We start from the raw sequence: 13426 nt of genomic DNA on the forward strand, positions 1-13426 counted from the left end.
AAAGGATTCATACTCAAAACTCGAGGGCTGTGGTGAATCTGTATCCCCTCAAATACCTAATAAATGAGTACAATACTCTCAATCATGCCAACAGTAATACAGTGCCTATTTAGATATAGAAAGGATCCATTTCGAGATTTGTCCCAAATTAAAACTAACGACTCAAATCTCATTCTACATTGTCAAGTATTGCACTGGATCTGAATTTGTGGCAAGTACAAAGTATTGCACTCTAGGCAGTTGGATGGAATAGGCAAATTATAAGTCCACAGTGTCGATCCAAATTGCTCAATATGCTCGGCATATCAAAATCTTGTTGGGTACCAAATTTACTATTAATTTTGAATGATGAAAAAAATAATAAGAATAAATGTTTGCATACCAAATAGGGTAATTTTTACACTAAATTTGATAGATACACAATCTACAAAGCCCAATAATTTTACAACGTAAACAAAGAACAAAGTCTCCAGTATTGTTAGCTTGGAGAGAGTATCAGTAAGTAGCATGTGAATCCATGCATGGCTGGGGTTAGTAAACTACTCTTCAAAACCCCAGGATAAACCTTCAAAATTGTTTGCATTCAAAACAACTCCAGAAATTTATTGGTTTAATTTCAGCATTCTATGCGTAACCTTCTCATTTCAGCTTGAAGAGTAGGGCTAGAAGTGAGAGTTCGATGAGCAAGCAGTCTTATATCTTCTCGTGAACAGTCACGGGAAATTCTAACTAGCTCCCACAATGCTCCCTCATTGATTATCTCCTTTGCATTTACCTCTGCACAATAGAGCATTGGAGAATATAAGCCTGGGAGTACCATTTGCTTATAACATCAGGAGTAAAATTGACCACATGCTGTAAATACCTAGTACACCTTTTCTGACCACATGCTACTTTATTTAATCTAACATGCTATTCCATCCAATCTAACATTTTACTGTGTTTATTCTTGAGAAAGAGGTTTGTACAAACTGAAATATTGGTGCAAATGTATGAGAGGGTTATGTAGATGAGCAAGTACCATCCATGGATTATAATTGGTACAGTAATACATGCATTTCCTAACGTGAGATAAAAAAATGTGATTAAAAATACCATGCTGTGCCAAGTGGCACAAAGCAAGCTCAATGTGGCGCCTGATGGGAGCAGCTTCATTGTTCGCATTTTTCACAATCCATGGCAGCGCACCATCTTCAATTAACAGTGATCTCTCCATAGTGTTTCCTAAATTTTATTACATATTTCAATTATATCTCAAGTTACTTCCAACCTGCCATATATATCATAAAATATTTCATTACCTTGTGTGGCAGCTCTAGATTCACATTTGGCAAAATTAGCTATCCCACGTGCAACTTGTGCAAGGACATCAGGGTGACCACATTTAACCATCCCAAGCAAGGCTTTGATCCCACCTTCTCCTCTCAATCTTGCTTGTAGTTTATCTATTAATAAAAATCAGAAAGTTCACTTATCTCTATAGTTGTGCAAATGACAAATTTATCTAAAGAAGCAGTTGATGTACCGTTGCCGCATAGGTTAGCAATGGCTCCAGCAACCATACGCAGGGTTTGTGGGTCCTCTGCGTCAGATGCTGTCATGGACAGTAAACTCACACCCCCTTGCGCCATGATCATATCTTGATTTGTTTCTAACAAGGCAAAAGGCATTTGTTTGCTTAAGGCTTTACTTTATCAATTTTCTCTAAAGGAGATAAATCAAGAGCTCCTGCCGCTACTAAATGTAAGTACTGGAACAGCTGGTACAGTAATAATCTATATAAAGTTAGGATGGAAACGTACGATTCATTGCAAGGTTGGCAAGAGCTCCTGCTGCTACTCTGCGTATTGTTTCATCTTCTGAGCTTCTTAGAAGAGTAAGCAATGAAGTGAGCCCACCTGCTTCTACTATCTTTTCTTGATTTGCCTCTAAAAGATGATACTGAATATTAAAAATACTAGAAATGAACGGTGCCGTATCCATTCAATGGACTCTTTAGCTCTTTGCCAGATTCTACTTATAAGATGCATGTTTTTTAGCAAATAAGCAAATAAAACAGTAGAAGCAATAGAAGAAAAGGATATAACTTTAAACAGCCAAAAGCATCAATCAACTGAATTTTGATGTGTTACAATTTTTTACACTTCAGGTCATGTCTCAAATCAATTATCATTATACTAAGTAACGCAAAGAGGTGGAAGACAACCACCACACCAAGCCGTATTGCTAGGATTTGACACTAAGCCATCAACTCTTTCTCTTTTTCGTCTCGGCCACCCCCCCCACTCTCTCTATTTTTTTTTTAAACTGGACGGCAGCCCACCTCTCCCTCTCCCTCCCTCTCTAGGTGTCAACAGAGTTCGGGCTTCAAACCTACTCTGACAGTGGGCCCTCTCAGTCACTTCATCACCAAATAATACCTAAAACTCGGGCTGGGTTTTGCATTGTTGAAATGGATCAACTAAGAACATTAAAAATAATACCCAACAGTCTATTGAAAAAAAGAAAAAACTCTGCATGCAGGAACATTCAATCCTCATACTTAAGACGGACCTTCAGCAGTGTTGAAATGGATCAACTGAGAACATTAAAAATAATACCCAACAGTCTTTTGAAAAAAAAAAATCTGCATGCAGGAACATTCAATCCTCATACTGATTATGTAAGACGGACCTTCAGCTGCTAAATTAGCAACTACTTTGACAGCATGGACACGAACATCAGCATCCTCTGATTCAAGCAAAGATAGTATTTTCTGCAGTCCCACTGCAAACACAAATCAAAAGCATATGTATTTAGATAAAAAACAATATTGAACTAGCAAAACAACAGCAACAAGGTTTAATTACAGTAGATTGAAACTATTCATACAACTTGTCATTGCAATACTGTACTGATCAGGTGACCTGCAGGTAGGGTACCGCTTTAATCTTATTTCTTTCTTTGTGCACCTTTGTTTCAGCAATTGCTTTTAATGTTTAATTGATATTTTGAGCATGGATCCCATCTAGGACTAATTGAGGTAAAACTAGTGTTTTGAATTTGGGTCGGGTCGGGTCCACACGGTCCGAACCCGCCCGGGCCATGGGTCCCGTGGGTCTACGGGTTCGGCCGGGTCTGGGTCCTTAATTTTGGAGAGTTAGACCAAACCCGCGCTAAACCCTTGGTCCAAATTTAGCACGGGTCAGTCCGGGTCGGGTGGCGGTGGGGGTCGGGTCCAGGTCTGATTCAGGTCTTCTTTTTTTTTTTTAAGACAGCACCAAATTTTTTTTCTTTAAACAGCACCATTTTTTTTTTAAAGAGCTAATCAACTAATAAATTAAAATCATTATACCATATCTAACCAATAACAAATAAAATTAAACATAATATATTAAACATAAATATAACATTCTTAAAATAAATCTAACCTATTGAAAAATAAATCTAACACATTAAAAATAAATCTAACCTATTTTGAATTAAATCTAACACATTAGAAATAAAACTAACATTTCTAACCAATTTAAAAATAAATCTAACACATTAAAAATAAATCTAACATTTTTAAAATTAATCTAACACATTAAAAACTCACTAAGCATTTTTAAAATTCAAAACAAAAATAAATGTGCAGTTTCGGCCTCTGTTCCTGCTGAAACAGGCTGTTTTGGCCTTTCCAGAAACTGTACAAATCTAATGCAATTTAAATTCAAAAACTGGGGTCCGGGCACGGGTTAATACGGGTCAGTGGGGGGTTAGTACGGGTCTGTGGTGGTTTGGTCCGAGTCCATGGGGGTTTGGGGGTGTTTAGAGGGGTTTGATCCGGGTTAGTACGGGTCCGTGGGGTTAGTACGGGTTTAGATCCGGTTTAGTACGGGTTTAGAGGGGTTTAGGCGGGGCCGGTCAGGGGTTCGCTAGGGTCAGGTTTTTGGGGGTATAAAATAAAAAAGCCGGACCAAACCCATGCTAGACCCGACCCTAGGGTTGGTCCGGGCCGGTCCGAGGTCTAGCTTGGATCGGTCCGGGTCGGGTGCGGTCCCCGGTTCGGCCGGGTAGGGTCTGACCCGCCCAGTTTTTTTCAATACACTAGGTAAAACATGCAGTTCTAGCCACAAACCAAGAAATTGTTGCACTACTATGTTTGTATGCATTGTAAAGAAATACCTTGCTCAGAAAGCTTAGCAACAGGTGGCTTGGGCCCATTTGATGGGTCTCTAAGTTGTGAATTCCTATTAGCCTGTGACATCAAAGAATCCAAGCCAGGAAATAGTTTCCCTGATGCACCTCTGTCAAGGCTCCTCCGAGTCTAAAAAGTAGAAAATAAAATTTAAAAATCATGTTCTAGATTTAGGATCATTTAACAGTGTGAAGCCAAAATAACATGCTAAAATTCCCCTGGCAAATTGGAGATATAATAACCCATAAAAAAATGAACTCATGCACACTACTGCTACTGTGTGATTATAGACGGCAAGATTGAAAAATTAATACCTCCTCGGCTTCTACACTCAGTTGAAGTAAGTGGCTTTTTAAAGCAGCTATCTCTTCTTCAAGTTTTTCCTTTTGGCTGGCTTCAGTGTCAAGTAACTTTCGAAGCTTTACAATCTCAGCACCTCTAGATTCCTTTAAAAAGTATACATGTATGTGAATTAATGTTAGAAAAGATGTAACTAAACCCAATAATTATGGCGATAGTAAAAACAAACAATGATTGTAATATTTAGTGGCACTATCTGCCTAAAACATTATGAAGAAGCAATTGCACACCTCCAATTTTTTCCAGTGCTGTACTTGATTTCTGAGATCAATGATCTCATCTTGAGACGATTGCCTCAAGTTCTTTTCATTCTCGAGCATGTTTCTCACCTCCAATAGCTCATCTGATTTTGTTTCTGTCCGAATCTGTAGAAAAAGGACACGTGTAAGAATTGTATGAGCACTTACTTTAAATATTTGAACCTCAAAGGCAGAACTGAAGTTAACAGTTAATACTAACCTCCTGCTCAGCTCGGCTTTTCTCAATGGATTGTTGGTTTACCTTCCATTTCTCCTCTAGCTTCTTAATTGACTCCATATAATCCTGCTGGTATTTGGTCTTCTCATTCTGCAACGAAACATAAAATGTTAAATAAAAGTGCAAAATAGAAAACACAGGAGATAATGATTTCTCGGCAGTAATTACATTGCAACACAGAGAATTTGAGGAGAACAAAAATAGATAGTCAACCAAACAGCCCAGCTTTCAGTCTAAAAAAAAGGACAATTTAAGATCAAGAAACAAATCATATCAGTGTTGTGCTTTTAGACAAGCTATCATACAAATATATTAGTGTTAGTAACAAGAAATTAGATAAAGCGTGCATAACACAATCACCTTATATCCATAGATGAAGAAATGAACAACACATGAGAGAGAGAGAGAGAGAGAGAGATCAAACCTCTAAAACAATCTTACAACTTTTTTCAGCCTCTGCAATTCGTTTTTGAGCTTCAACTCTTATTCTCTCAACTTCATCTTCAAAATACTTGCGTTGCCTCTCGTTCTCAGCAATTAATTTGTCTAACTCTATGTCAAGCCTCCTACTCAAGCTTTTGTAGTCAAACTCTTCCTTCAGTTTGACCATGTTCTCCACTTTCATAGCCTACCATAAACAGAGAACAGTAAACAACATTTTCTACTCATCCCAATTTATCGATTTGAGTAACACTCAACCACAATGATTGTATTACTAGGTCCTGGTACATCATGAATTCTATTTTTGAAGGTTATTGTGTCTTGAAATTACTTCTACTCTAGTGATGCCCATGATGACCAGAACTTGAGACAAAACTAAGAACCTTACTCTTTGGCCAAACATTATAGTACTAGCAGTTTCTCCTCTATGGCGTGGGGATGGCCCAACTGTCACAACCAGTGAAGTTCTCGCAGTGCCTACAAATTTTGACAATGTTGATATGATCTTTTAGCATACTTGACCAAATGCCTTTGATAGAACTGCCTTGAGAACCATTTAATCAGGATAGCTAGCATTCACTATCTAACAAGTAAACAATGTCAAAAGCAGCATTTTGTCTAACTTGAAAAAAAAAAATGATAATTATAACTCTAAGGAGGATCATACTAACCTCCAAATGAATCTTTAAGCAACCTTGTAAGCTTAGAGTCACGAATAGGAACATGAGAGCTATTTTCAGCAAGTGCATTAATACATTTCCCAAGCGCACTCAATGATAGATTAATAGACTTTGCTTCTTCCAACGTATGTCCCTCACTCCCTGGAAAATACCAGTACACCACTAAATAGAGGTCCTCAACAGGTATTATCATTTTAGAAGTACCGCTAAATAGAGGTCTTCAACTTGGAGTTTTGATCAGGGTTGAGACTTAATAAAAGCTTAAAACATGGTACTTTCCTTTTGGAAGAAAACAGGACAAAATGAAGAAAAGAAATAAATCTGCAATTAAATACCCAACTGGCTTAGTGCTGTACATGGGAGGTTCGGTTTGCCACTAAACCCTTGATTGGCAGTAACACAACAAAAACTGTAAATCCACGTACCTGACTTGTCTATTCGCTCTGATCCTGCTAGATCAACAACAACTAGTTTACTCTTTCGGACGACTGGTGGCCTTAATGAATGGGATGATGTATGGTGGCCATTTTCACCACGATAGCCCATATCCATGTCTTGCCTTCCCTTGACTGCCCTTCTGACATTCACCTAAACCAAAACAAAATTAGAAATTCATTTGCTAGTGGCTCCACCACAGGAGAAATATGAAGGTGCTTGGTTGTTAGCAAGTATTGCTATAGACCAGGGGTACATCATCGAGCTGTAGAAGTTGAACTCCGAGTTCTATAAATCTCTTGGCTTACATGTTTTTGTACTGTCATATTGAGGAACCAGCAATTAATTCAGCCATCAAGACCAAAAGAACAATGAAAAGGCTTAATTGCACTCGGGGGCAGAACACCAACATATGTACCAATAACAAGTACCTAACTCGTGTTTTCTTTCTTTACATGACATAGTAGTAACAAGAATGAAGCAGTGCTCAAAATATAACCTCAAATATAAAACTTACCATAAGAATAGCATGGCTACGAGATGATTCTGTATTTAATTTAGTATTTGCAGCAAATCGATGTGCCTCTCCCACTCTAAGAAGATCAACAAAACTCTTTTGATCTCTGACTTCAACTAAGGTGGCCGTAGGTAGTGAAACATCCCCAGTTTTTGGATCTTCTACTATTGCTATATTGTCATTTGCAGGATCTAGAAGGTCTTGGATTGTCTCCATGTATAACTGCATACAAAAAAAATTACCAAAGAGTACCACAATTTTGCTGAGCATTTTCTGACAAGTTCGTTAATACTGCATGGGGGGGCCACAAAATTTTTAAATCTGGATTGCATTGTGCTCGGCATTTGCAGGTTTTATTTATTTTGTAAATAAAGCTTATATAGCATTATTTTATAGGGAACAAAACAGAAGGAAAAACCCACACAGCAAAGTAAAATTAAAAGAAATTGAGAAATCTACAAAGAGAAAGAATATGCAGCAGTCTTTGCTGGGTTTTACTTGTACAGGTGTTATCATGACCAGCACAGTGCCAATACAGAGAAAAGCAATATTCCTTTTGATATTGAAAAGTCTAGAAAAGATACTGTCAAATAGATTATGAATTATGAAACAGCAAAGGACCTGCAAATATGAAACAGATACACTATCTGTCTCCAATGATACATCTGCAAGAATATCCTCCATTGCACGCACCATGATTCCCCGTGCTGCAGTATCTTCTTCTCCCAGTCTGCCAAGTGTAAAGGTCTTGCCTGTACCAGTCTGGCCATAAGCCATAATTGTGCCATTATATCCCTCCAAAACACTCTGGAAACAAAATTGAAGTACTTTTCTTAGCAAAATTATAACATTGTATAACCGGTACAAATAGTAGATTGCCCTGAATTCATACCTCCACGACTGGTTTTGCAACGACTTCATATACTCTTTTTTGAGAGGCGAATTCTGTGAGAACCTCGTCAAACTCGTAAGTCTCTGATTCCCAGTTATTTTTCCGGAGCTTTAATCTTTTGAGCTTCATCAAACCAGAAAAAGGATAATGTAGTTTCATTTGTAAGATGATTAGAACCAATTATCAAAGATCAAAGCACTGCTGAATCCCATTCCAACTAGTTTATTACAGATTATGATATAGAAGAAAAGGAGTCGTGCCTAACCTCTGGTTGCAATTCAACACAGTCCCCAAAATCAGCATCTGCCACCAATTCCTCTGAATTTCTGGGTCGAAGCCTTACAGCTACTCTAACCCTTCCTGGAACTGCTAGTTGTAGGACAAAAAAAAATTCAATTGTTTCTGATAGTGAAAAATAACTTCTGGTCCCGGAAGATTTTCTTATAGATATCAAGTGACAATTGAAATTAGGTGATTTTGCTGGCTTTATCTTTCTCGTCTCCTTAATGCAGCCCCCCTTATTGTACTGATAATTGTTAATATAAAATAGTTTAAATTGGGCACCCTTCCCCCACCCTCAATACAAACCTCAATTTAGCAAAAAAACTAAAAATAAACAATTTGGTAAACTGGTGTACATTCCTCCATAGCATTGTAAAGGAGAGATGCTAGCAACACAAATCAAAATTGTTCTTTGAATACTCAGGTCAACCAAATCGATCTAGGCGTTTCCAAATGCACATAGATACAGTGTCGATCAAGAAGATCTCTGATCCCCAGCTCCCATCCCACGTAAAACAAAGGGAAAAAAAATAAGGAGGTGAAATTGAACATACCTCCAGCATCAGCAGAGGCACGGGGCTGAGCGGGTAACGGGCCCGAGCTGCTCCGCCTAAACCCGGCACCCGTAGAAGGGCTCGCCGGGATCCGCGACTTTGCAGAAGCTTTGGGAGTTGCGTAAGCGCCTGAGTTCTGTTTGTCAATTTTGGTGCTTAGCCTCGATGGGGCCCCACTGCTACTATGTCTGTAGCTTCCTGAGGAAGCCATCGGAGAAAAAAATGAGAGAGATCGGAGAGAGATTCGATAGGGAGAGAGTCACGAGGAAAGGAGAGGAAAGGTGGGAGGCCAATTAATGCGTGAGGAGGAGTGGGTCCCGTTGTCGGTGAGAGGGGAGGTGGCAAGGCTGAGAGTGAGAGGATCAGACTTCAGAGAGGGGTCCTTGCTTTTACCCTTTCTTTTGAACTGTTCTTGAAAGCTGCGTTTTGAGTTTTTGCTTCGGTTTTTGGTTTTCTAATTTATTTATTTTTATATTTTGGCCTTTTGGGGGAATACTTTTACTTTTTGGTATTTTGCAGTCCTTTTCTCTTTTTTCTAGAGGGAAAGAGTTCAAAATGTGGGACTTTCTGACAGTGTTGTGTTGGCAACAAAAGAAGATTAGAATAAAAAAAATAAAAAGAAATTTCTCTTTTCCGTCCCGCCATGATTTTCAAGTATTCAGTCTTTTTACCAATACACTTTTCAAATACATATCATTTGAACTAGTATGATAAATTATTCAGCTTAATCGTATATTTTAATCATTTAACTGAACTATAACTTGTATTGAAATAAATCACAAAATGGCGTGTATTATATGATAGGTTTCTTTAAAAAAATCAGTTCAAGATATGTCGCTATCAAATTCTTCGGTTTATTGCACAATCAGTTCAAGATACGTAGGGGACCCTTGAGGAGAAACTTTTGACATTCAATTATTTTGAGCTAGCGATGAGGCAGATCCGGTGGCACGGAGAAAAAGCATGGTGCCCTACTGCCCTTACCATTTTCCACGCAATCAATCCATGGCGTGGTGTGTCGGACTCGGATACAATTACAATAGGCTACTCACTACTCACTACTCACTAGTGGCTGGCTTCCTTACCCTGCCCTATCTGCTCTGCTGTTCCTTTTTCGTACAAGGTTGGTTGTTAACTTAGGTAGGTGAAGGTCCCTGCCTATCTCAAATCTCACCTCCCCCCCCCCCCCATCTTTCCCTGTCAAGCAATCCACTTTTCAATATACACGTACAACTACATGCATTCTTCTTCAGCTGGATGAATCTAAGCTTTGATTAAGGCAAGTGAGAGCGCATCATTAGTGGCGCTGTTAGCAGCTCTATCTATCTTCCAATAATGGGCCTACGGGCCTCAAAAAAACTATGCACCTATTGCTTCTGGTACTCTTCCGTGAAGTAAGGATCCGCTAATTTGTTAACTTTATTTCAAGAATAGCAACTAGGCTCTGCTAATTTGTTAATATAACATCATTACATTAAATTCTCACAAATGTTTTCTTCACAATTACGGGTCTGGCACTGTGGGCGTTATGCTCTTAGATAGGCTCACGATTCAGATATATTCTTTCTAAATAGGTACATAATGGTTTGTTTCTGAGACCAATTCAACTGCATGCAATCTTCAATTTACATTCTCAATAGTAAGGAAAACTTCCAGTCTCATACTATGCATCAACAAACAATGGGAAACAAAGGACAAGAAAACAAGCAAAAGATAACTGACATGAGCAGTTTCCCAACAGACAAGATGGTACTGCCTGTCACATGTATCAGAACCTATGCAGATACAGTATATATTAACTATAATTCTTTGCTTTCAGATATTCAACCCGGGCGCGCGCAACAAACATCAGCATCCTTTTTATAAGATGAATCCTCCTCAAACAATTTTCCCTTCCTCTTCTTTTTCCTTATTCTTTATGGATAACTCTCTTAAACATATGTATCTTTCTTAGATTTATTGCCTTCAATTTAATGAACCAAATAAATAATAAATACCAAAAAAATAAAAAATAAAAAGATCCTCTGTGCCTCCACACTTCACCCCCGATCTGGCTTTTGCAATATCGCAGATAGGTACACTTGCATTTGACCCCCACTATTTACCTCCTTCTCACCCACGACCCATTTTAACTTCTTATACCTAAATCTCTCAATAATTCTTGTCAAATCCTGCCTCCTCTCATCACTGCTGCAGTGGTAGTTGTCAATCCAAAGCAAACCGTTGGTTCTGATAATACGGTCTATATCAAACATGAGAAATTCAAGAGCCTCTGGCCGGTGCACCGTTCCCATTGCAGGGGCCCCACCCTCGTCTAATGCAGATGAAATGTGCACAAGATCAAATATGCCGTCATAAAATGGGAAATTCTGGGATGGGGTAATTTGGATTGGGAATAATCCCCGAGCAGCAACTAGCTCATTCATCAGCTTGCCTCCTGTTGAGGTCAATTCCAATTTAACCACACATTTAGAATTTAAATAATTAATGGTTGGTAGATTTATGCGGTTCGTTCACCAGTAACTTCAGTTCAAGTGCTATGGACTGTTTATTCACTTAGCAGCTAGTTGCACAAATATCAATCTAGAACACAACAAAAGCACCTTGTGCTTGCAAATGCAACTTCTATGTTGCGTGACCGTGAACAGATAAGTCTTTTTTTTTTTAAATAAACCATGAACAGATTAGTCAACGTGCCATTATGCTCATCCTGCTGATGACGAATTGGGCCCACTACATTGGTAGTATTTTTTTTTTTTGAGAAACAATAAGGGTCAACAGGTTTCCAGCCCCTATTTTTATATTAACCTTGATTGGTTACCACTAAGTTGGTAGTTGACACCTAAACCAAGAACTTTAGTGATGATGTCATTGATGTGGCAGATGAATGGTTGTGAATTGTGATGGTGTATGAGAATCGGTGGCTTCCTTTAAAACGACTTGACTTCATTCTTCATTCAATTTAAATTAGTAATTCTTTGAAATAACTTAAAAACTACAACTCAATCATAAGTTTATAACTCATTACAATTTACCAACCTGAATTGAGAACAGAAGTGACAACCGTGACATTTCGCTCGGCCATCCTGGCAGCAAAATTACCGGCCCCACCACCAATATCAAACCCTATCTTTACACCACCACTCCCAGCCAGCACCAGCACTTCATCAATAAGGAAGTCATTCTTCCAACGGGGTTTCACCCACATTCTCTTGTCAATCCCACTAGTACCAGTCGATGGAAGAGGCGAAGGATTCCACAGAGATTGTGGGAATGGCAACCGGGACCCACTCTGAGCAGAACCTGATGGTTTCGTCAGGCAACGCCTCCTCGGTAATGGCTCACAAGCCTTCGAAATCAGCTTCTGGGTGATACCAGGCTCAAGAGAGGGGCAAATTGAATATGCCTTGTACGACATGTACTGGGTCAAGAGGTCGAGTGCCGATGGGGATTTGCCGCATTGATGTGAAACTGAAGAGAGCATGTGCGTCAGCCCAGAGCGGGCATCACGACCTAGTGGCAAGGGATGAGATGCGAGATATGTATGCAATTCAGGGGGTATGTTACGGCGGGACGAATCAAAAAAATCAAAGCCGGAGAGGTCGCGCTCGATCTGGCGGAGACGGCGCTGGGACTCCTCGATCTCGCGCAGGATGAGCGCCACGTGTTCAGAGATGACGGAGATATTCTTGGAAGAGTGGGAGAGGGGGGAGGAGGTGTCGGAGTGGGACGGGGAATAGGTGAAAACGTAGAAAGCGAAAAGGTTGGTGGTGACGATGGAGGAGAGCATGAGGAGGTGGACGGCGGAGGAGCAGAGCGTGGCGCGGTTGAAGCGCGCCGTGCCATTGCCGATTTTGAGAGAGACTGAGCCCATGGGGGCGGTAGGAGGGGAGGGGAGGGGAGGTGGAGGTGGAGGTCAGTGACTCAGTGCGGAGTGTGGAGTGTGTGAGATTTGGAAGAGGGAATAAGATCGTTGTCGGTCTCATCTACCTAGCTAGCCTATATTAGATTCGATGGTAAATTGCTATTATTTTAACTATTTTATGCAGCTACTCATCTCTCATCTGAGTTCTTGCCTTAATTTCAGTAAGCTCTTCCTTTTGCTCACCTGCCCTTCCTACCATTATATTCTATTTTGCTTTTTCGATGTGGAAAATAAAAGTTCAAGTGAGACTCCGCTATTTTACATTTTACAGTTGTGGAACATCTGTATTTTGATGAACTTCACTTCACAGAAAACAAAACAAATATATTTTATCATATTTTCTCTGACAGAAATATAATTAGATAAATTAGCCTGATATTATTTTTTGTTGAGAAAAATAGAATTTTGGCTCTAATATTTTGTTGGAAGCGTCGTTTCTTCAACCGAATTTTTTTAATATACCATAAACAAAAAAAAATAAACCAAAACACCATCGTTTGACCAGAATTCCATATCTATTCAGGCCGTAGATTGGCTCTGCAGCCCCCTTAATGGAGCCTCACATCCAATCTGCAGCCTTACATATATATATATTTTTTTATTAAAACAATTATGTATTATGTTAGTTTGTTTGATTATATTTTGTTATTTTGTATAAATACCGTTGGTTTTTTTTTGTCGTGGATAACAGAAATATACGGCCA

At 39.2% G+C, this 13426-nt stretch overlaps 2 protein-coding genes across 3 annotated transcripts; both read right to left on the minus strand.

Annotated features, from left to right (window-relative positions):
* Nucleotides 1–358: 358 nt before the first annotated feature.
* Nucleotides 359–9320, minus strand: LOC144567774 (kinesin-like protein KIN-UB). Of its 2 annotated transcripts, none has more exons than XM_078317947.1 (19): nucleotides 8798–9320; nucleotides 8227–8327; nucleotides 7962–8084; nucleotides 7691–7876; nucleotides 7070–7291; nucleotides 6543–6705; nucleotides 6109–6258; nucleotides 5826–5914; nucleotides 5421–5624; nucleotides 4979–5086; nucleotides 4750–4884; nucleotides 4474–4605; nucleotides 4147–4288; nucleotides 2674–2766; nucleotides 1803–1928; nucleotides 1526–1651; nucleotides 1302–1445; nucleotides 1096–1224; nucleotides 359–777 (listed from the first exon to the last, which is right to left on the minus strand). In XM_078317947.1, exons 1-19 carry the CDS (start codon nucleotides 9006–9008, stop codon nucleotides 617–619), a joined length of 2745 nt encoding a protein of 914 aa, XP_078174073.1. In that variant the 5' UTR covers nucleotides 9009–9320; the 3' UTR covers nucleotides 359–616. The 2 variants fall into 2 exon arrangements, with proteins under 2 accessions (XP_078174073.1, XP_078174072.1); XM_078317946.1 differs by having other exon boundaries at nucleotides 8227–8330; nucleotides 8798–9319.
* Nucleotides 9321–10593: 1273 nt separating this feature from the next.
* Nucleotides 10594–12784, minus strand: LOC144567861 (putative methyltransferase At1g29790). Its single transcript, XM_078318068.1, has 2 exons — nucleotides 11837–12784; nucleotides 10594–11234 (listed from the first exon to the last, which is right to left on the minus strand). The coding sequence occupies exons 1-2, from the start codon at nucleotides 12669–12671 to the stop codon at nucleotides 10837–10839; spliced, it is 1233 nt and encodes a 410-aa protein (XP_078174194.1). The 5' UTR covers nucleotides 12672–12784; the 3' UTR covers nucleotides 10594–10836.
* Nucleotides 12785–13426: the final 642 nt, after the last annotated feature.

Source organism: Carex rostrata, chromosome 16 (genome assembly GCF_964058835.1).
Source record: "Carex rostrata chromosome 16, lpCarRost1.2, whole genome shotgun sequence".
Classification (NCBI taxonomy): Eukaryota; Viridiplantae; Streptophyta; class Magnoliopsida; order Poales; family Cyperaceae; genus Carex; species Carex rostrata.

Bases quoted from the DNA above. Each gene is read 5' to 3' on its own strand.
- LOC144567774 (XM_078317946.1), bottom strand. From the start codon at position 9,008: ATGGCTTCCTCAGGAAGCTACAGACATAGTAGCAGTGGGGCCCCATCG. The intron at 6,706-7,069 runs GTAAGTTTTATA...GTTTTGGTTTAG, and splicing joins GTAGCCATGCTATTCTTATG to GTGAATGTCAGAAGGGCAGT. The intron at 1,652-1,802 runs GTACGTTTCCAT...TTGCCTTGTTAG, and splicing joins TGCCAACCTTGCAATGAATC to AAACAAATCAAGATATGATC.
- LOC144567861 (XM_078318068.1), bottom strand. From the start codon at position 12,671: ATGGGCTCAGTCTCTCTCAAAATCGGCAATGGCACGGCGCGCTTCAAC. The intron at 11,235-11,836 runs GTTGGTAAATTG...TGACCTCAACAG, and splicing joins CACTTCTGTTCTCAATTCAG to GAGGCAAGCTGATGAATGAG.